General features: G+C 43.2%; 1 protein-coding gene across 3 annotated transcripts in view; it reads right to left on the reverse strand.

Moving 5' to 3' along the window:
• The window catches only part of Xpo6 (exportin 6), an 84654-nt gene that overhangs the window by 33097 nt on the left and 29303 nt on the right, over positions 1–22254 (reverse strand). For 2 of the 3 annotated variants that reach the window (XM_048333247.1, XM_048333246.1), the window contains exons 3-9: positions 20088–20200; positions 18942–19139; positions 15338–15497; positions 12210–12287; positions 6470–6923; positions 1283–1409; positions 147–256 (exon numbers count right to left, since the gene is read on the reverse strand). In XM_048333247.1, coding sequence (XP_048189204.1) covers positions 147–256; positions 1283–1409; positions 6470–6923; positions 12210–12287; positions 15338–15497; positions 18942–19139; positions 20088–20200 — 1240 coding nt within the window. Of the gene's footprint in view, positions 1–146; positions 257–1282; positions 1410–6469; positions 6924–12209; positions 12288–15337; positions 15518–18941; positions 19140–20087; positions 20201–22254 lie in introns of those variants that run through there. The other variant, XM_048333248.1, reaches the window with a different exon arrangement.

A 22254-nucleotide genomic window follows, 5' to 3' on the forward strand; every position in this document is an offset into this window, starting at 1 on the left:
GAAAATTAAAATGTGTAGTGGCACTACTGCCTGAACAGCTCATATGACTGTCTCACTAAGCAGGTCCAGCTGCACAACTGTCCTTCGGCCACAGGAATAACTGGCAAAAATAATGACTTTTATTTATCAGTGTTTCTGAAGCTTACCTGTTAAGAACTGCTTCCTTGTCTCCAAGACGACTTTTAATTTTACTTGTCAGATAGTCCAAAAAGAGTGTCCAGATGTCCAAACAAGAGAAGTAACCTTCATGAGTAGGCTATGGTACCAAAAAAAAAACAAAAAAAAATCCAGTCAGTGAAATCTCTTAATGCAACTATTGCTTGGAAACACACATACAAGTGATTACTTCCACCAGAATAGCAAAGGTATAGGCCTAGAGTCCCTTGCTTCCTTGGTAATCACCACTGGGAGCTTTCAGTCTTTACCAGTGGGCCTTATGGAACCTAACAAGACAAAGGTGTCATAGAATGAGATGAGGCAAAACGGGGCAAGGACAAAAGGTACGGCAAGGCAAACTGGTTACAATAAAATCCTATCTTAATATTTGAGATTGTGTGGAATCTCAAATCTACTTTAGAGAAAAAGAAATCACAGTCCCGAGATGTGGTATTCAGTCACAGACCCAAGTAGGTTCCTTTACCCGTCTCCTCCCATGCTCTTTCCACTACAAAATTAATCTGAGTGGCTTCAAAGGACATAAGGGAAGTAACCAGTCTTCTAATACAAGCTGAAAAAAAGCTGTCAAGCACCTCCCAGGGCACTGTGCAAAAAGGGGTTGTCAAGCAGATTAACAGCAATCTCAAAGAAGGAACAAGGATAAACAGTTAGTTAGAAGAGAAGAACAAGTCTCTGCAGGGTCCTAGAGCCCAGACTGCTGTACTTAACTTTATGCTCAAGGCTAGCACTCTGCCACTTGAGCCACAGCGCCACTCTGGCTTTTTCTATGTATGTGGTGCTGAGGAATCGAACCCAGGGCTTCATGTATATGAGGCAAGCATTCTTGCCACTAGGCCGTATTCCCAGCCCTGTACTTAACTTTTCTTAAGGGCTTTGAGGTTCTATTTCATGTAAAACCCAGGCACCACACTCTCTCCTGCACCTAATCCTTCCTACACACACATGCACAACATGTGGCTCCCAATCTTTAAAACATCCACTCAAATTCTAGATACTCCTTTGTTGCACATGATTGACTCACTGAACCCCATGTTTGAGAACGGAATTGGGGGTGAGGAGGGAAGGGAGTAGGATGGGGAGAGGAGAAGAGGCTGTGGTGCTTTACCTGATGAAATGTGTACTTAAAGAGCAGCGTCAGAAACTCCAGCACAGGGAACTGGGAGTAAGATTCGATTCTCCTTAGATGAACACTCACAAAGAGCCGCAAAAAGTCAGTAAACTTCTCAATATAGCTGAATGAGACAAGAAGGCAAGAAGATGTGAGAAACATAGCTAGCTCCTGAGAAGAAATTCAAATTTCTTTCAGAGCAGAAGTATACAAAAATAGGTATGTTTTCAGTTAAAAATATAAAGGCCTACAACAATTACCTACAGGACAGGCAACCCTTCATTCCATTACCACCTGAAACATAGCAGAAAAGCAGCTTTAATCCTCAGACACTCCCGCCAAGGCTTGTTACCAACTAGTGTTCATTCATCTACTTCTAACTCATTCACTGTACACAGCCCAGCCAAAGTGAAAGGGATAGTTAAGAAACTGATGGGCAGATGACAATGTCACTTGACATGGCAAATCTTGAAGCTGGTTTTCTTTGCTGGAAGGCCAACATTAGAACCAGTGTGCTTCAGACCAAGACCAAGGCAATACAAGTATGCCTAGCATCCAAGTATACAGACTCAGGCTCACAACCCAGGGTTCATTTAGCCTTCTTTTGCTCCAAGTCAGAGTATTTAGCCCATGTCAGAGGAATTTTCAAATACAGGGGAGTTTAGAGCTAGATAGGCTTCAGGGACACTTTAGTCTGAAGCTCCCATTTTTCAGATGAGATCCAAAGAGGCAATGTGCCCAGCCACCAGTGGCTCCGCCAGCTGGTGGCAGAGGAGACTGTCATCCATTCCCAGCCCAGTGTTCCCCATGCATCTGCTCACTAAGTCATTTCTCAAGACAGTGAGGGCAATGACCAGAGCGCTTTCTGCTAAGCACACAACACATCATCACAGCACCAGAACTGTCATTTTAAGCTCCCAGTACCAAAAGGTGATTAGAAAATGAGATGCACCAACCTACAAAAGTCACATTTCAGACACCAACATGGCAAAGTCATAGCCAGGTGCCAGTGGCTCACACTCGTAATCCTTGCTACTCAGGAGGCTGAGATCTAAGGATCACAAAGCCAGCTCAGGCAGGAAAGTCCATGAGACTCATCTCCAATGAACCACCAGAAAATGGGAAGTGGCACTGTGGCTCAAAGTGGTACAGTACTAGCCTTGAGCAAAAAAAGCTCAAGGATAGTACCCAGGCCCTGACTTCAAGCCCCAGACCAACAAAAATAAAAATTAAAAAGTACAGTCATAGTAGGCCTTAGCTGAAAATTAAGTCTAAAAGTAATCCTGAAACTCCTAACTGCAAAAGGCTATGTTTCAAAGAGAGAAATTAATAAAATAAAGAAGGACAAAACAATCATATCTCAGAGAAATAAAACTGGCCCAAAAAGAAAATGTCCCCTATTGTTCCTGGAACTCATCCCCAAGGACAGCCAACTTGACCTGTAGGCTATATTCAGCTCTTTAAAAATTAAGTTAATTTGTTTCAATAAGGATTAGATTTTGGAACAAATATTGGGAAAAAAATAAGGCATTATGATCAATAGGGTTGTTTTTGTTTTCTTGTGCCAGTCCTGGGGCTTAAACTCAGTACCTGGGCACTGTTGCTGGGCTTTTTCACTCCAGGCTAACAACCTACCACTTGAGTCATAGTGCTGCTCCTACTTCTTTGGTAGTTAACTGGAGATTATAATCTCATAAGCTTCCTGCCTGGGATAGCTTTGAACCATGATCCCAAAATCTCAGCCTCCTGAGTAGTCTCCTGAGTAGCTAGTATTACAGGCAAGAATCACTGATGTCCAGTAGATCAACAGTTTTTTGTTTTGGTTTTTTTTTTTTTACCAGTCTTGGAGCTTGGACTCAGAGCCTGAGCACTGTCCCTGGCTTCTTTTTGCTCAAGGTTAGCACTCTGCCACTTGAGCCACAGCGCCACTTCTGGCTTTTTCTGTTTATGTGGTGTTGAGGAATCAAACCCAGGGCTTCATTCATATTAGGCAAAGCACTCTAGCACTAGGCCACCTTCCCAGCCCCAGATCAACAGTTTTGAGAGGCAGGAAAGTACAAAGGGCTTCTCTCTGGTCCTCCAGCCACTAATATTCAAAAGGACCAACTGCTTAGTCCTTGGTTGGAGTACTGCATTGTATTTCACAGGTAGATCTTCATTGACAGCAGCAAGTTTACTGCTCCTTAGGAAGCTGTACCCATTGCCCACAAGGTAAATAAAGAGAAATCATAGACAAAATATTCACCAAAATCGATCTTATGTAAAAACCCAACTCAATCTTAAAAACACAGAGCCAGGCTATAGTTCAGTGGTAGAGTATGTGCCTAGCATGTGCACAAGAAAACAAACAAAGGGGAAGGAGAAAAATGGAGAAGAGGGGATCAACCACCAACCCATAGGTGTTCAGTACAGATTTCACCTCATTTTCTTTCCCTTCCCCACCTTCTGGTATAGTTGCTAATGGACAATAAAGTTAGAAAAAAGGCAGAAGAGAAGAAAAGCCAAGGCCTTGGTTAAGCAGCTCAGAAACAAAGAGTGGAGAGAGCTGTTCAGAATTAGTAGTGAGACCAACAAGCCAGGAAATAAACACACCATACTGTTTATGTCCCCTTTCTGCTTCCAGGGTAACAGGAAGCACAGGGTTACATAAAAAAGCAAGAACACAAAAGTTACACAGAACAAAGCCAGCACACAGATAATCCATGGCAGCACTCTATGCCAACTGAATATGTGCCCTTGTGCCCTAAACGGTTTGGAGGCCACACTAGGCTTCAAGGAAAAGTCAAAGTAACTAATAGTTGCTGGCTGCCACAGGTAGCTCAATTCTTAATTAACACATGAAGGCAAGCCAATCCTTCTTCAGACAAAGCTAGAAAGGATAGGAAATTGCGTGACTACTAAAGCAGATGAATTCATATAAAAATTATTGCTGCTGGGGCTGGGGATATAGCCTAGCGGCAAGAGTGCCTGCCTCGGATACACGAGGCCCTAGGTTCGATTCCCCAGCACCACATATACAGAAAACGGCCAGAAGCGGCGCTGTGGCTCAAGTGGCAGAGTGCTAGCCTTGAGCGGGAAGAAGCCAGGGACAGTGCTCAGGCCCTGAGTCCAAGGCCCACGACTGGCAAAAAAAAAAAAAAAAATTATTGCTGGGTACCGGTGGCTCACCCTGTAACCCTAGCAACTCAGGAAGCTGAGATCTGAGGATTGCAGTTCAAAGCCAGCCCAGTCAGGAAAGTCCATGAGAGTCTCCAATTAATCAAAGACAAGCCAAAAGTGGCTCAAGTGTTAGAATGCTAGCCTTAAGCAAAAGAAGCTCAGGGGGCTAGGGATATGGCCTAGTGGCAAGAGTGCCTGCCTCATATACATGAGGCCCTGGGTTCGATTCCCCAGCACCACATATACAGAAAATGGCCAGAAGTGGCGCCGTGGCTCAAGTGGCAGAGTGCTAGCCTTGAGCAAAAAGCCAGGGACAGTGCTCAGGCCCAGAGTCCAAGCCCCAGGACTGCCCCCCCCCCCCAAAAAAAAAGAAGCTCAGGAACATCGCCCAGGGCCCAGAGTTCAAACCCTAGGATTGACACACACACACACACACACACACACACACACACACACACACACACAAAAAGTCATTACTAAATGCTGAAAAATGTCTCTAGTTCTTTCCTGATTACACAAAGCAAACATCACACAAAACTTATTTAGAATGAATGGAATCAAAATAACCTTCTGAATCAATGTAACTTTAGAAAAACTTGTGTCCAATTTAAAAAGCATCTTAAAAGAAAGTACTAGGGGCTGGGAATATGGCCTAGTGGCAAGAGCGCTTGTCTTGTATACATGAAGCCCTGGGTTCGATTCCCCAGCACCACGTATATAGAAAATGGCCAGAAGTGGCGCTGTGGCTCAAGTGGCAGAGTGCTAGCCTTGAGCAAAAAGAAGCCAGGGACAGTGCTCAGGCCCTGAGTCCAAGCCCCAGGACTGGCAAAAAAAAAAAAAAGTACTAAAGCTTCCTTGGCTTTGGATAGCAATATTAAAAGACATATACACATATATGTATCATGTTTTTTTTTGGTTGTTGTTGTTTTTGTGGGGTTTTTTTGCCAGTCCTGGAGCTTAAACTCAGGGCCTGAGCACTGTTCCTGGCTTCTTTTTGCTCAAGGCTAGCACTCTACCACTTGAGCCACAGAGCCACATTTGGCTTTTTCTATATATGTGGTGCTGAGGAATCGAACCCAGGGCTTCATGTATGCAAGGCAAGCACTCTACCACTAGGCCATAATCCCAGCCCCTATGCTATATATTTTGAGAAAAAGGAAATAACCTTAACTCTACAGAGCTTAATAAAGATAATGAAAGGAAAATTAATTGTAATATTAACAATTTTACTGCCAAGTTATGTAAACCTTTAGTAATCCAACACAATTTATCTACTTGGATGCTTCTTAACAATCCACATGGCATGTTTCGACTGCCTTTATCTCTATACAACAGTAGCACCTGGATAGTCAAAGTTGTAAGGTACATAAACGACATCATCTGCAAAATAAATAAATAATGCATCCCTATCTCAGACTATTACGCTGAATCATCTCCTAAAGGACTTTAAGAAAACGGGCTTGAAAATTTTTAGGCTCTATTCAAGAGGAAGTAGCAAAGCAATACAGGTGTGTACCCTCATGAATACCTCTCCTGTCTTTGGGTGAACAGGTATCATCTGTGTAAAACAATACTAACAACACTTCTATATACCACAAGATGCCCTCTGGGAAACAGCTGGATGGTGAAAACAAGCAGCATCCAGTGAGAAAGAGCAACAGAACCCCTGTACCTCCGGTGAGCCTCTTCTGTTCTCACCTATGTAGCCAGGGGCCACGCTCTTGGTTCCTGCACACCTCAGACCTGCAGGCAGATAGTGAGGAAGGGGATAGAGGCATGGACAGGAGGACAGGAGATAGATGGACAGGGAAGAGAGACAACAGGCCTACACAAGCCACCATCATTTTCCACACTCAACTCATTTCCCTTAACCACCCTAGCCCTTCCAGCTCAGCCTGGACTTGCTGTACATATCCACCTACCTTTCTGTTCCTTACCAGGAGGCCCATATTCTGAAATCAAACAGGTTACAGACAGCACGTGTAAGCCCTGTCTCGAGTACAGCCACTCCGCCTTTTGCATTACCTCTCATCGAGCTCTTCTAGCCTGCTCTTCACCGTGTGGGCATTGTTATCCCTGGTGATCTTCTGCAGGAGGTAGAAGGTTTGCTGGAACATACGCAGCAAATACTCCTCAAATTCCATAGGCACACAGTTTTTGGACATGAGTTCATTGATGCATGACATGGCCAGCACACCAAGCCGGCCACGCTCCTGTCCCAAGACACAGTTCTGGTTGCTGCCATTCACTGATGCCATCTTTCTGGCCCGGATGTCACAGCCAAAGCGTGCAAAGTGGAAGATGGTGGTGAGGAGGGATGGGGTGATGCTGGCAGAAAGAGGAATCCAACTGAAGAGATGGGCCAGACACTCCAAGGCCAGAGAACAGATATACTCACTCTCCACATCGAGGATGGGGATAGGCTGATTCAATAATTTGGCTGAGCTAGGACTCTGCAACAGGTTACTTAGTAAGTCACCTGGAAATTTAAAAGAAGTGTTTACAATAGCCAGTATCAAATCTCTCACAAACCACTCTAAGTAATTCTTCTTCTCCCAGAAAAAGTTTAGTTGCCTATGAAATAAAAAAGAAAATCAAACACCAATTATATAGGGGCTGGGGTCTAGCCCAGTGATAGAACACATGCTTATACACACAAGCCTAGGTCTGATCCCCTTACACACACACACACACACACAAAAAAAAAAACTTAATAGCATAGCAAAATACAATAACTAATTCTGATTCTTGAGGGGGAAAAAAATCTGGCTATAACCTTCAATGTTCTGGCCTAAATGTGGTTTCAGTAAGATTTGTACAACAGCAGATTCCCAGGAAACTGAGTAGTAATATTACCAAAGGCCTCTGCCTACCCAAGATTCCTTTTGTCTCCTAAAATCATAGCCATGGTTTTAGAAAAAAATACATGATCATTAAATAAAAGACCTTAACACCATAAAGTTAGATACTAATGATTTAAGACTAAAACCAAAGACAAAAATTCATCTAAAAATCACACAAGCTGAGACATAGCAAAATGGAAAACTTATTAAAACAACCACAATACAAATCTTCAAAAGAGAAAAACTAATTTAACACATCACCAAATAATAATTTCCTATCTAAGTAGGAACATGACCAGGCAGAGTAGACCGCAGGCAGACAGCACTAAGGAGGTAGAGACAGGAGGTTCTCTGTTAGAGGTGACCATGTGCTACACAGGCCCCATCTTCTAAAAAATGAAAATAAATAAGAGCTGGGCAACAGTAACTTATACTTACAATCCTATTTGGGGGGCTAATATTGAAAGAACCATGGTTCTAGACCAGCCTGGGGAGGAAAATCCACGACACCATCAATGGAAGAAGCTGGCTGGATGTAGTAATATGTACCTGTCATTCCAGCTACAATGAGAAACCTAAAACAGGTGCACTGTAGTCTAGGACTGTACCCAGGCAGAAAATAAAATCCTACTTAAAAAAAAAAAAGTATGTGGTACAGTGTATTTAATAACTTGGAGGGTTCCCATGGTGGCTGTCACAACTCTAAGAACTCTCCTGCAAAATCCTATCACTCTTCCCTTTGGCTTTTTTATTTTCCTTACTGAGATTTCATGTTTTTTGCCTCAGGGTTTCTCAACCTGGGCACTGTTGAAATGTGGGGCTGAACAAAGCCTTGGTATGCCTTGCACTGTAGATTAACAGCATCCAGCCTCCACTCACTACAGGACAGAAGCTCTCCTCTAGCTGTGTTAACTGCTCTCCCCTAGCTGTGTTAACTACAATCTCTCTCCAGACATTAAACTACAGGGCAGAACACCCCAGCTGACAACCAATGGTCTACCCATAGCCTTAACTTTCAAAAAGAAAGGAAACTACAGCAGGAACCCTTGGTTTGAAGAAGAAAATGAGATCGCAGGCAGTATGCTAAGGCTGAACCTCTGATTGTCTTTTTATAGGTAACTTATAGGGGATCCAGGAAAAAAATGTGCAATGCATAAAGGTACATACTTGGGCAAGAGTTTGGGAAAGTAAGAAGACGTGAATTATTTTCAACTCAAGCTTCTCTACAAATTTTTCATCAGTGTGTACAAACCTATGCTGGAAACTACATACCATGTGTATAACAAAGATACAGTCTCTTCACTTTTACTGAAGAATTTCAAAGCTAATTGAGAATTGCAGCATCAATCTCATTTCTTTTGCACACATTTTCTTCCAATTGACCGAGCAGGAAGTACAGACCAAGAAGAGGAGACTAAGAGGCAGAGATTGTACCAGAGCAACAAAGAGCAGCAGCAGTAAGGTGCTCTGTCCACATCTTCACTGGCTTACCCTCACAGTGGCTATTCTCTTAAAACTGACAACATCTGTGTCAGGGAGGTTAAAAGGACTCAATCAAGGGTTTTAAGGCCAGCACACAAAGCCAGGAGAAGAAAGACGTGATCAGAGGTGGTGACAGTGACCAAAGTAGCCAGGTTAGGACAGAAAACATTTTCTTGTGAGTGGATGTTGGGTTCCTATCTCTGCTCTCACTCCAGCCACAAGGGCTCTGGGAGTTGCCCTCCAAAGTCCCAGATCCCTTGCCTATGAAGGCCTTGCGAGTCTTAATCGCCACCTGGGGTTAGAGGATGAAGCAACAATTTGAGGAACTATTCTGAGAAATACTATACACCCACCCCACCCTCCCTTCACACCATTTTCCACATCCAGATTGTGTGTGTTACCAATGATGCAAGAAGCAGTCCCTGATCTTTCTTCTTAGAAGGGAACAGATGAAGGAAGCTGAACACCATGGAGATATATTATTAGTAACTATGAAAATAAAACAACAAAATTATTCAATTTGAAATTGTTTTGGGAAGAGGGAAAAAGGGATAATTGAATGGACTACATTATAAACACGAGTGGAAATGTAACAATGAAATTTCACCACTATAACTAATTGTGAGCTAAAAAAGAGAGGAGACAGTAACCAAGGAACTAGTCTGGTTTACTCACTGAACCTGTACTTTCTCAGAATGAATTTCCTCTGCAAAACTACACTTAAAGGATCAAGAAATTTTTCTGTAAGGTTTACTTGACTGTGCCCTAAGTGCCCAAAGACACCTGGGCAAAGACAGCAGAATTCATGTTGATTAAGTCATCGGCACTGTCTACACAATGAGGCAACATCTGATGACTGCTTACAATTACCAAAAACAGAGAAAATGTAATAAATGATACAGTTCCTATTTTTGAAAGAGGAAGTACACCAGCTTAAAAGCTTATTTACCTCCCTAGGCTCCCCACCCCCTCCCAAAGCCTTATTTCACTTTTTTTCAAATACAAAAATTCAAGAAAAAAAATTGTAGTCGGGCAATAGTTAGCTCACGCCTATAATCCTAGCCATTCAGGATGGTGAGATTTGAGGATCGCAGTTTGAAACTAGCCAGCCAAGAGCAGGAAAGTCTGTGAGACTCTTATTTCCAATAAACCACTCAGAAAAAGCCAGAAGCAGTGCTATGGCTCAAGTGGCAGAGCACTAGCCTTGGGCAAAAGAAGCTCAGAGACAGCCCCCAGGCCCTGAGTTCAAGCTCCAGGACCAGAACACCCTGAAAAAAAAATTGTAATAGTATGTAAGCACTTATGGTATGTGGGCACCATATAGTTTGGATCCTGCAGAATTGTCAGGTGAGATAATGCACCTCATCTCACATGAACAAAAACTAGGCAACATGGAAAAGCAGAAAATATTTATTTCTGATAATCCCCAACTTGGCCCCAAGGAAAATAAAGTAGCTCAGAACAGCAGTACTGGGAAGTGCTAGGAAGCTCTACTGGATGCTAAGGCTAGTACTATGAGGAGACAGAACTAACTTTATAAGAAATGGAAAATATAGTGACTAGACAAACTATGGTAGATATTCCCTATGTCAGTCTAATCATAAACCAAATAGCAGCATCATTCGTAAACTTTAATCATTCAAATAATGCAAAGTATACATCTGCTCAGTCACATTAAATATCCATTTTAAGAATGATGGTTTGGGCCAGGCACTAGTGGCTCATGCCTGTAATCCTAGCTACTCAGGAAGCTAAGATCTGAGGATGGTGGTTCAAAGCAGCAGGGGCAAGAAAGTTCACAAGATAATCTTATCTCCAATTAACCACAAAAAAAGCGAGCAGTGGAGTTGTGGCTTAAGTGGTAGACTGCCAGACTTGAGCACAAAAGCCCAGGGACAGTGCTCAGGTTCCTGGACTGGCACGTACACACACAGGCACACACACACACACAGGCACACACACACACAGGCACACACACACACACACACACACACACACACACACACACACACACACACACACACACCGCCCCATGATGGGTTTGCCATTAAGTACAACTGTCAAATTCCTATGGGTTTTAAATCTACTTTAGGACTCTGAAATGGTTTTTAATCCAAGTATGACAAATGGAACTTTCGAGTATTTGGGTACTCTCAGCTCAAAACTCATGACATACATTCTATTTTATAGTAACTGAAAAAATTTCAACTTCCACATATTAGTGACAGGGTACATGAGACAATTTAGGCTTAAGGATGTCTGATTGCAACAGTCTATATCCTTGGGGTAGAAGAAGAGAAGGATGTGGCAATTATTTTTCATTAGTCACGTCAGCCCCTAGCAGAAAGGAAGAAATTTGTGCCAATTCACAGGATGTCCTCTACTTGAAAAACATCTGTGAAAGTAGATGTAAACAGAAGCATTCAGAAACAAAAAATCCCTTCTCAGTCACAATATCTTCTTTCCTTGAATCAATGACTCCTGAAATAGCTATTTGCTGAGATGACTACAGAAGAAAGAGTTAGATATGTAACTAGCTACTTACTGATGGTGTAGTTAATAACCACTGCAACAATGCTCAAGCTTAACATTCTTTCTTGTTTACATTACAAAGCAAATTCAATGCTGACAAACTGATTTCCCATGTGCCCTGGGCAACATGGCTCTTCCACAGTGCAGCAGGGAAGAAAAGTTTTCTCCAATCCTATGCCCTGTCTTTCAGGCCACTGTGACCTCCTGTGATCCTGCAGAGTAGCAAAGCAGACCTGTCAAGCCGAGCTTACACCAGCTTTGGTTCAAGAAACATAGACAGGAAGTTTGAGAAAAAAGAAAATCAAGAAGGCCACAAACTAGAAGGGACAGCAATAAATTAAAAGAAATGGGAACAATGACACGTGATCAAAGGTACCAAAATCATAATGAGCAGAGAAGAAAACAAGGAGTAGTGGTACAAGTTTCGTAATCCCAACTACTAAGGAGGATGAAAAAATCTTGAGGATTGACATACAAGCCTACACTGAAAAAAACATTAGTGAGACCTCAAGTCAACCAACAAGCCAGGCATAGCAGTTCACACCTGTCATCCACAGGAGGCAAATATAGGAGGAACCTAGTCCAATCCTGGTCCCAGGAAAAATATACAAGACCCAATTAGAAAAATAAGCTAAAAACAGCTGGGAAAATGGCTGAAGTAAAAGAACAGCTGCCTAGCAAGTTTGTGGCCTTGAGTTCAAATCACACACACACACACACACACACACACACACACACACACACACACACGCACACGATAAATAGAAAGCTAGCTATTCAGAAAACTGGACAAAAAGGCCAAAATGAATTAAGTCAATATTTGTACCAAGTAGATAAAACCTGTTAAGCCCCACTGAAACCCCCAACTGCACTTAGCCAGAAATGCCATAGGTGGCAGCAGACCATACCACTTTCTCCTGAAGTCGGGGATGGTGGTGGGGTGGCAGCAGTAACACTGTGTTTGTCCCAAACAGTCTCCAAGATACCTACCAAGAAAGGAGAAATTGAGTTTAAATGAAATAAATGTCCAACATGTAAGGATCATATTAAGAATCAAATTTTTAAATATGATTTATTAAGCCAGATGCCAGTGGCTCACAACTGAATCCCACTCAGAAGGTTGAGGTCTGAGGGTTGAGGTTCAAAGCCAGCTCAGACAGAAAGTCTAAAAGACTATGGCTCCAATTAACCAGAAAAATGCCAGACTGGAGGCATAGCTCATGACAGAATGCTATCTATGAGCAATAAGCTGAGTAAGCGTTTAAGATTCTGAGCTCAAACACACAGAATTATAAATACCTTTGATCAAAGGTCAGTATTTAATCATCGCTCCTCAAATGTCCTGTCCCTCTCTATCAGCTATGCCCACTGCTTCACTCTCAGTTATCTTTCAGAGTTCTGTCCAATTCAGGATCTTGACTGCATCAAACTGACTTGTCATATGGCTTCTCCCCACTACTTTAATACCCGTCTTCACCATCCACCTGGTGACCACCTGACCCGTTAATCCTCCTTGATACAGCATGGCACTCCACACACTCTGGGCTATGCCCATACTTCTCTCTGACCCTGTGCTGATATTCTTTCCTAGATCTTCTCTGGTTTCTTAAGAGCACAGCACCACTGCTTCCTTTTTGGCTACTACCACACCCTGTACCTATCCAGTACTTAAATGCTACCTTCTCTGGGTCCTGTGATAGATCCTCCCTCACCATCTCTGCTGGAGCAACTCATCTCCTGCCATGTCTTCAACCACCTATTTTCAAGTCACCCCAAGTCTCACTCTCTAGGCCCAAACTCACTCTTACTATGGTCCAGCTATGCATTATCCAACAGGTATCCACTCAAAGACCTGCACATCCAGCTGCTCTCCAGAGCTCATCACTTAGCCCATAGACCCCACCAGGTAAGCAGCACCACCCCCACATTCTGGCACCTAACCTCACCTATCCCAGCCTTCAATCTACCCCACACCCATGCCTTCAACATACCAAATGAACAATCCACTGTACCTTCAACACAAGACCTTCTTTCTCAACCTCTGCCCTGCTTTCCTCCCCCAACTAGACCTCTTCCTCTGACTTCCTGCTGGCTGTCCCTGAGCTTTTCACCTCCTCTACAATGTCTCCCTCCTTGCTCAGCTCTGCCTGCTCAGGAGACATGCCAGACACAAATGACAAGTCTGATTCCGTTTTATGCTAAGGCAAATCCAAGCGATTGTCAGGGACTAGGGGAGGAGAAGAATGAGGAATGCCCTCTAATGGAGTTTCTTTCTGAGGTGATGCAAATGCTCTAGAGTTACATAGTGGCAATAGCTGCATAATCGTGTTGTGTTTTTTTTTTGTTTTGTTTTTTTTTTTGGCCAGTCCTGGGCCTTGGACTCCGGACCTGAGCACTGTCCCTGGCTTCTTCCCGCTCAAGGCTAGCACTCCGCCACTTGAGCCACAGCGCCGCTTCTGGCCGTTTTCTGTATATGTGGTGCTGGGGAATCGAACCTAGGGCCTCGTGTATCCGAGGCAGGCACTCTTGCCACTAGGCTATATCCCCAGCCCTCATGTTGTGTTTTAAAGTATAAATTTAACCAGGTGCTAGTGGCTCACAGCTGTAATCAACTACTCAGGAAGCTGAGACTTGAGGATCAAGGTTCAAAGCCACAGTAGGTTGAGAGGAATGGGTAAGAATGTTGAAAGGACTGACACTGATCAAGACACATTGTATTTATAAAATGATTTCTTAAATAACAACTGCTTTGTACAACTACTTAGAAGATAATAAAACAAGCAAAATGCTGTTGCCTCATGCCTATAATCCTAGCTACTCAGGAGGCTGAGATCTGAGAATAGTGGTTCAAAACCAGCCCAGGGGCTGGGAATGTGGCCTAGTGGCAAGAGTGCTTGCCTCATATATATGAAGCCCTGGGTTTGATTCCTCAGCACCACATATATAGAAAACGGCCAGAAGTGGCGCTGTTGCTCAAGTGGCAGAGTGCTAGCCTTGAGCAAAAAGAAGCCAGGGACAGTGCTCAGGCCCTGAGTCCAAAGCCCAGAATTGGCAAAAAACAAAACAAACAACAACAACAACAAAAAAAAAAACAGCCCAATTAAGCAACAGAAAACCAGAAGTAGCACTTATGGCTCAAAGAGGTAAGGGGAGCTAGCCTTGAACAAAAAGATGTGCCCAGGCCCTGAGTTCAAACCAGATGGCCAACCAAAATAAAAAGATAATAAAATGTAAAGGAAATAAAAAAGGAGCTGGGAATGTGGCTTAGTGGTAGAGTGCTTGCCTAGCATGCATGAAGCCCTGGATTTGATTCCTGAGCCCCACATAAAAAAAAAAAAAAAAAAAAAGGCTGGAAATGGCACTGTGGCTCAAGGGGTAAAGTGCTAGCATTGAGACCAGGGGACAGTGCCCTGGCCCAGAGTTCAAGGCCCAGGACTGGCAAAAGAAGAGGAAAGGAAAGAAAAGAGGTTCAAAGCCAGCCAGATTCTTATCTCCAATTAATCACCAAAAAGCTGAAAGTAGAACTGTGGCTCTTAAGTGGTAGAGCCACCAGCCTTGAGTGATAAAAGTTAAGGGACAGTGCTCAGATCCTGATTTCAAGCTTCAGTACAGTACACACAAAAGAAGAATAAAGTATAAATTTGACAGCATATGAGTAGAACATAGAGATATGAGACATGGTCTAGTGCTCTACCAACTGAGCCATGCCTCCAACTCTTTGTCTTATATCTTGCTACTCCTCCAACATCTCCTGGCTTAAATTCAAATGATCTTAAATAAAGAGCCATGCACCTACTTAAGACTCCAGTATGAGCATGCCAATCACATTCCCATGACTAGTCATAGTTACAGGGAGGACAGGACTAGGTAAGAAAGGTCTACAAGGAAATTGAGTTACAACTTTATTTTGAAGTCTACCATGTGCTGGACAGTAGGCTGCCAGTACAGGGAAGACAACACCAAATTTCGATTTCACCCTTGGTCTCGGCAACAGCCCAGGGACCCGTGTGAGCTCCAGGCACACCATGGTGCTCACCTGTCAGGAGCCCGAGCACAGTCTGCACCTGGTCCAGCAGCAGTTTCCGCAGCTCCTCCTTCCGAGCCACACTGAGGTCCTCACGGGGACAAGCTAATTCTTCTGAGGTCGTCTTCAGCATGATCAGCCCAAGAGGGGTGGTCACAGGGGTCTGAATCAACTGCCGGGAAAGAAAAAGTTCTAAGCAGTGTCAGACTGATAAGGTACAGACAGGACAGCATTAATCCTGTGGGGTATCTCTGTATGTTTAACCTTACAGGCACAGGCTCCAATAGTCAGCGCTTCAGAAAAATGATTTTCCTAACCATTCAAAACATACTCTCACCTTACTCTCTAAGAATAAATTCCAGGGCTGGAAGCATGGATCAAATGGTAGCCTTGAGTTCAAATTCCAGGAACGAACACACACACACTTCTAATGTATTAACATAGAAAACAATGCACTTTCGTATCTAACATAACAATTGCTACTACTTAAGTCCAGATTCCCAGCATCATTTTGCCTAGCTAGCAGGTTATTTTGCCCAGTAATCAAGTTTTGCTTACAACATACACGCACTCACTCAAACAGGCTCTTACTGCATCATATTTCCGTAAATGACAGACCATATACATTAGGGATGTATATTAGTGATTAAGATATGTACATTTCCATTTATAGTATTTTTTTCAACATTCAGTTTGTTAATCAACTTTCTAATTCTCAAGTTTACATTTCTAAACTTCATGCTTTAAGAAAGTTCAAAACTTGGGCTGGGAATGTGGCTTAGTGGTAGAGTGCTTGCATGAAGCCCTGGGTTCAATTCCTTAGATCCACAAGCAGAAAAAGCCAGAAGTGATACTGTGGCTTAAGTGGTAGAGCATTAGCCTTGAGCAAAAAAAAAAAGCTCAGGGACAGTGCCCAGGCCCTGAGTTCAAGCCCCAGGACTGGCCAAAAAAACAAAAAACAAAAAAAAACAAAGAAAGTAAGTTCCAAACTAACAGAAAGAAGAAGAGAGAGAGAGAGAGAGCGCATGCACACGCAGGGAGAAGAAGAAGAAGAGGGGAAAAGGGGAAGAGGGAGAGGAGAAGGAGAAGGGAAGGGGAGAGGGAGAGGGAGAGAGGGAGAGGGAGAGGGAGAGAGGGAGAGAGAGGGAGGGAGGGAGGGAGGGAGAGAGAGAGAGAGAGAGAGAGAGAGAGAGAGAGAGAGAGAGAGGAGGGCAAGAAGGCAGGTAGGCAGGCAAAAGGAAGAAGTTCAAGGGCTGGAGGAGTGACTTAAATGGCAGAACACCTGCCTAGCAATCGCAAGGTCCTGAGTTCAAATTCCAGTACTTAAAAAAAGATCAAGATTTGGGGCTGGGGATATAGCCTAGTGGCAAGAGTGCCTGCCTCGGATACACGAGGCCCTAGGTTCGATTCCCCAGCACCACATATACAGAAAACGGCCAGAAGCGGCGCTGTGGCTCAGGTGGCAGAGTGCTAGCCTTGAGCGGGAAGAAGCCAGGGACAGTGCTCAGGCCCTGAGTCCAAGGCCCAGGACTGGCCAAAAAAAAAAAAAAAAAAAAAAAGATCAAGATTAAACATGGCAGAGCAAGCAGAGGTAGGGCTATGGCTTAAGTGGTAGAGCACTCACCTTGAGCAAAAAGATGATCACGGACAGTGCCTAGGCCCAGAGTATAAGCTCCAGGACCAGCAAAATACATACATACATACATACATACATACATACATACATACATACATACATGTGGCAGCGCAGCAATACACATGCAAATCATTAAACTACTAGTATAGTTTGGTTTTGCAAATACCTACATAGCAAACTAAGCTACTTTTTTCTATCACATGTATATTGACTCTACTATTAATTTTTTTTAAAAAGCACTTTCTAGGTATACTTTCTGCCTTGGGAGGGTAGGGATGTGGGCACTAGGAGAACTTACCTGTCATCCAAACTACTCAGGAGGCTGAAATCTAAGGAACATAATTCGAAGCCAACCTGGGCAGGAAAGTCCATTAGACCCTTATCTTCAATTAAACAGTAAAAAGCCAGAAGTGAAACTGAGGTGCAAATGGTAGAGCACTAGCCTTGAGCAATAAAGCTCAGCAACAACCTGAGAGCATAAAGCCCTTAGTTTAAGCTCCAGTACTGGCACATACATGCACAAGCACGAGTGAGCGTGCGCACGCACACACACACACAGAGTACACTTTTCATAGACTGATACTTACATCTTCCTAATCATTTTCATAACATTTAAAAAATTCCTGCTACATTTATTTTTAGTTTCCAGATCCAAAAATAATGAAGCGAGTTTCCATTAAGCCACATTCTTTTACGACAAAGTTAAAGAATGATGGAAGGGGTGATACTAATCAAAATGCAATGTACACATAAACCGATGTTAAATTGAAACTTTTGTACAGCCATTTAAAGGTAATAAAAATAAACTTTAAAAAAAAATTTAAGGGACTGGGAATATAGCTTAGCAGTAGAATGCTTGCTTAGCATGCATGAAGCCCTGGGTTTGATTCCTCAGCACCACATAGACTGAAAAAGCCAGAAGTGGTGTTGTGGCTCAAGAGGTAAAGTGCTAGCCATGAGCAAAAAAAGCCAGGGACAGTGCTCAGGCCCTGACTTCAAGCCCCAAAACTGCCTCGCCCCCCCAAAAAAGGACTTTATCTTTCTCATTAAAATAATTTCATAATTAAATGTAGGTCACATCCCAATGTAAATGTGTTATTTAAGCTACATAAGCTTTATAAGCCTTAGGAGAAAAGAAGATACTCAGGAACTCTATCTGCGCATTAGATATTCACTCATATTCCCACCTCTTCTCCTTCACCCTACTCATATTAAGGCTTGAACTCAATCAGGGCCTCAGGCTTGCTCAGCTTTCTTGGTCCTAACTGGCACTCTACCACTTGAAACATACTTCCAGTCCAGCTTATTGTGGTTATTTTGGAATTCAGTCTCACAGGACTTCTTGAAGCTGGCTTCAAATCATGATCCTTAAGATCTCAGTCTCCTGAATAGTAGAATTACAAGTGTGACTCACAGGTATGAGCCACAGGTGTTCAGCTTCATAGGTCATACTTCAAAGTGAAGCATTTCTTTGCTTCAGGAACTATAGGGTACTCTCCTTTCCCTGAAAAACATTCTTCCCATCATAGACCAAGAAGTATCATTTCTGGACAAGGACAAAGAGGAAAGTCTAGGGACCAAGCAAGACCACAAATATTTTCAACCTCCATGAGTACTGTACTCTGCCTACACTTCCGTAACAGTTAAGTCTCCTGGCACTGGCTATTTACCAGCTACTTTCCCTCCAAATTCTCAAAACTACTGAAGTCCTCCAGCCTTGCAACAGCACTGGTACAGCACGAAGCAGGTTTTCAAAGACCTGCTGAACAGAATTTCACAAGAGGTTAACAAAGGAATCAGATTTCCTCACCCTCCTGCACTGCAGAGGCACAACTCATCTCAGAAACACAGCAAGGCAAAGGCAGCTAGCTATCCTGCCATAACCTTGTTACTACAGTTCCAAAGTGCTAATTTTAACACTGCTCAAGACTCAGAAGTAATCACTTCTACAAACAAACAGTTTACAAGATAGATCCTTACCTGTAAAATGTTAGTAAAAAAGTCATGGTAGAACATGGGCCAATCTTGACGTCCAATATCAACAATAACTTTGCAAAGTTTATTCCGGATAAAGTAAGGTAAGGTTTTATGGTGAGCCAAAAGGAGTTTGGGCAGACAGCCACGGATTTCCATCTTATCCTGAGATGGGACCCCAAGCCACATTTTATTGATCAGATTCTGGAAAATAAAGATGGTTCTTTTAAATTAACTACCTATAAGCAAAACTTTTTCCCCCCAGGCTGTGGCAGAGTAAGCTTGTCTAGTAAGCGTGAGGGACATATGCCTGTAATCCTAGCACTTGAGGGACAGAAGCAACAGAGCAAGACCTAGTCTTGCTAGACACACACACACACACACACACACACACACACACACACAAATAGGGCCAAGTGTGATGGAACATGCCTATAATCCCAGATACTCAAGAAGTAGAGAATGGGGAAGAGGGAGATTACAGTCATAGGCTATCCCAAGCAAAAAAGCAAGACTTCCATCTCCTCAAATGAGCCAGGCATGGTGGTACACACCTATAACCCCAGATACCTAGGAAGCACAGGAAGGAGATCACAGTCCAAAGCCAGCTCCAGACAAAGGACAGAAAACACTACCTGAAAAATAGCTGAAGTGGACCAAGGGATAGTGGTGTGGCTTAAGTGCTGCCTAGCAAGCATGAGGCTGAGTTCAAACTCCAAAAACACCCAAAAGAAGACATGAGGAAAGTGATATAATTAAATTACTTGAACTGTGCACATATTAGGGTAAAAAAAGTGTTAACAAACATCTGAAGTATTATGGGTATTACTACTCCTCCCAAAACAATTTTTTTTCCTTTGGTTATCTTTCCCTTCTAAATGGTAACATGGAAGAAAGGCCTCTGCCATCAAATACAAGCTGATTATTTCATCACAGACTCAACCACCCACCTGTTCTTTCTGGAGTCAAGAGTCAAGGATGGACAGGTGTCCAGGACACCAGCATCTAAGAGGCAGCACCTGGGATGAAGGCCTGAGCTGACTTCCCACTGCTTGCCAGGCATCTGCACATTAAAGCTCAAGTCTAATGCAATGGTGTAGCAACCTGCCCACAAAGGACTTTGCCAGAGTAAAAGATTACCTGACAACTTACCTCAAAAACCGTTAAACTGTACATCATTACATAGTCATTCCTAGTGCTGGAGAGAAAGTACAGGCAGAATCTCCAGGCTCCTACTTGCTGGGCAAAATTATTAAGCAGCTCTTCTGTAAAAGTGAAACAGCAATAAAAGGTGATAATAAGACATATGAAGTTAACCCAAGGCTGAGCAGTCTCATTGCATTTTACTTACTTAATTTGTTTGTTTGTTTATTTATTTGGTTGATTGGTTGGTTGGTTGTGGGGTTTGAACTTAGGGCTTTGGTACTGCCCATGAGCCTCTATGAGCTACAGTGCCACTTCGATTTTTGAGTGTTAACTGGAAATAAGAGTCTCATAGGGACTTTTTTGCCTGGGCTGGTTTCAAACTGCTACTCTGCCTCAGGAGTAGCTAGGATTACAGGCATGAGCCACCAGCACCCAGCTTCATTGCATTTTTAAATATGCTTCCCCATATAATGCAAATTGTGTCACCACCAACCAGCAAAGCCAGCCAGTGCTAGAAAAAGGAACATCACATACTAGTGTTTCCCCTCAGGTGAGCACCAAGGCACACAGTGTTCTCAAACAGCTAAAGCCAGGAGCTTGGCTACAGGTATTTTTTCTGAGAAGAGATCTTGCCACTGTTAGAAAGTCTTTACTTAATCTACCGTGCAAGCCTCAAGGTTTAAGATTATCATTTCACCTTCCTGGCTCTCTGGATGCTTCAGGTTTGAGCCTTACCACTCTTCTACATTTCAGTAAAGTCTATACTGGTCCCTTTCAGGGAAGTGGAGGAAAAAAGGCCTCACAAAGAAAGGATGGGGAAAAAAACACAAGACAATTCAAGTTAGCTAACCTACATTTAGGTCAGTTTTAAAAATCACTAAAAAAAAGTCAAAGTAACAATGTATCCTGAAGGCTGCTGGGAACAGCCCTGTGGAAGGTCCCAAATCAGAATGGTTTTCCTTCTCCTGAGGCTGCTGACGGCACCAGCCCAAGTCCCCAGGGCCACAAGTACTGGGAGCCCATCACACCATGTCTCTGGACATGCTATACTGGCTATGACATATAGCCCAATGGGGGGCGGGGCGGGGGGAAGCAAAGGCAACAGCCCTGAGAGATTCTATAAGTCTGTGTAGAAAGAGCCATACAGGAGCTCTTTCTAATCCTCAAGTCACAGCTCAGTTAAGTTTCCTGCAATTTAGGCTAAATGCCACACGAGATAGTCTTACTAAAAATTCCATGAGAAGATGATGGCCCGAGCTGATAAGTAAGCAGAGTCTATGCAACCCAAAGGTAAAATCAAAACAAGAGAGTGAATGGGGGCTGAAGCTGAGGCCTGCTGGGCTCTGGGTTCTACTCGGCCACTATTCACTGTGCTGACCCTGGTAAGCTACTGCCCCTCCTGATACTTTGCCTTCCTCCACTGGCAAAGTGGCCAGATGGTCTCCTGAGGTCCTGGCCAAGCATTCTTTCAGGATCCAGAGTACTACTGACTGGCGCCTGCTGAAGATGGGTGAAGCTCTTTCAAGAATAGGTCTCTTTTTCTCCCACCCACTAAGGAAAGCCTTGAGTGTGTCCTAAAACCAAAGAAAAGAAGGAAGAAGTGGGCCCTTGCCCCCCATACACAAATAATACTATAAAAACTAGCTACAAAGAGAACTCAGAGGTCAAGACATGCCATTTCCAGACCTCTGGATTCTCCTTCGCCTACATTTCAATTAGGTAGGTATTTGCAGCATCTGATTATTTAAATCTACCCTACAATCAGCTTCAAGCCAGCACCAGTGGCTCATAATCTTAGCTATTCAAGAGGCTGAGATCTGAGAATTGAATTTCAAAGCAAACCCAGGCAAGAAAGTCTGTGAGACTTATCTCCAATAACAACCAAAAAGTTGGAAGTGGAACTGTGGCTCAAGTGAGCAAAAAGCTCAGGGACAGAGTCCAGGCCTTGAGTTCAAGCGCCAGGATCAGCACACACACACACACACACACACACACACACACACACACACACACACACACACACACACAAAAGTAACTCAAATTAAGAGATTCAGCCCAGACAGCTGCACACTAAAACAATTCATTTTCATAAACTTTTATGAGTTTTCCTTTTTAAAATCACTAAGTCATAGACTCCTCATAAACGTTCAAACAGTGTGAAATTAGGAATAAA

This window comes from Perognathus longimembris, chromosome 23, assembly GCF_023159225.1.
Source record: "Perognathus longimembris pacificus isolate PPM17 chromosome 23, ASM2315922v1, whole genome shotgun sequence".
NCBI classification, from domain to species: Eukaryota; Metazoa; Chordata; class Mammalia; order Rodentia; family Heteromyidae; genus Perognathus; species Perognathus longimembris.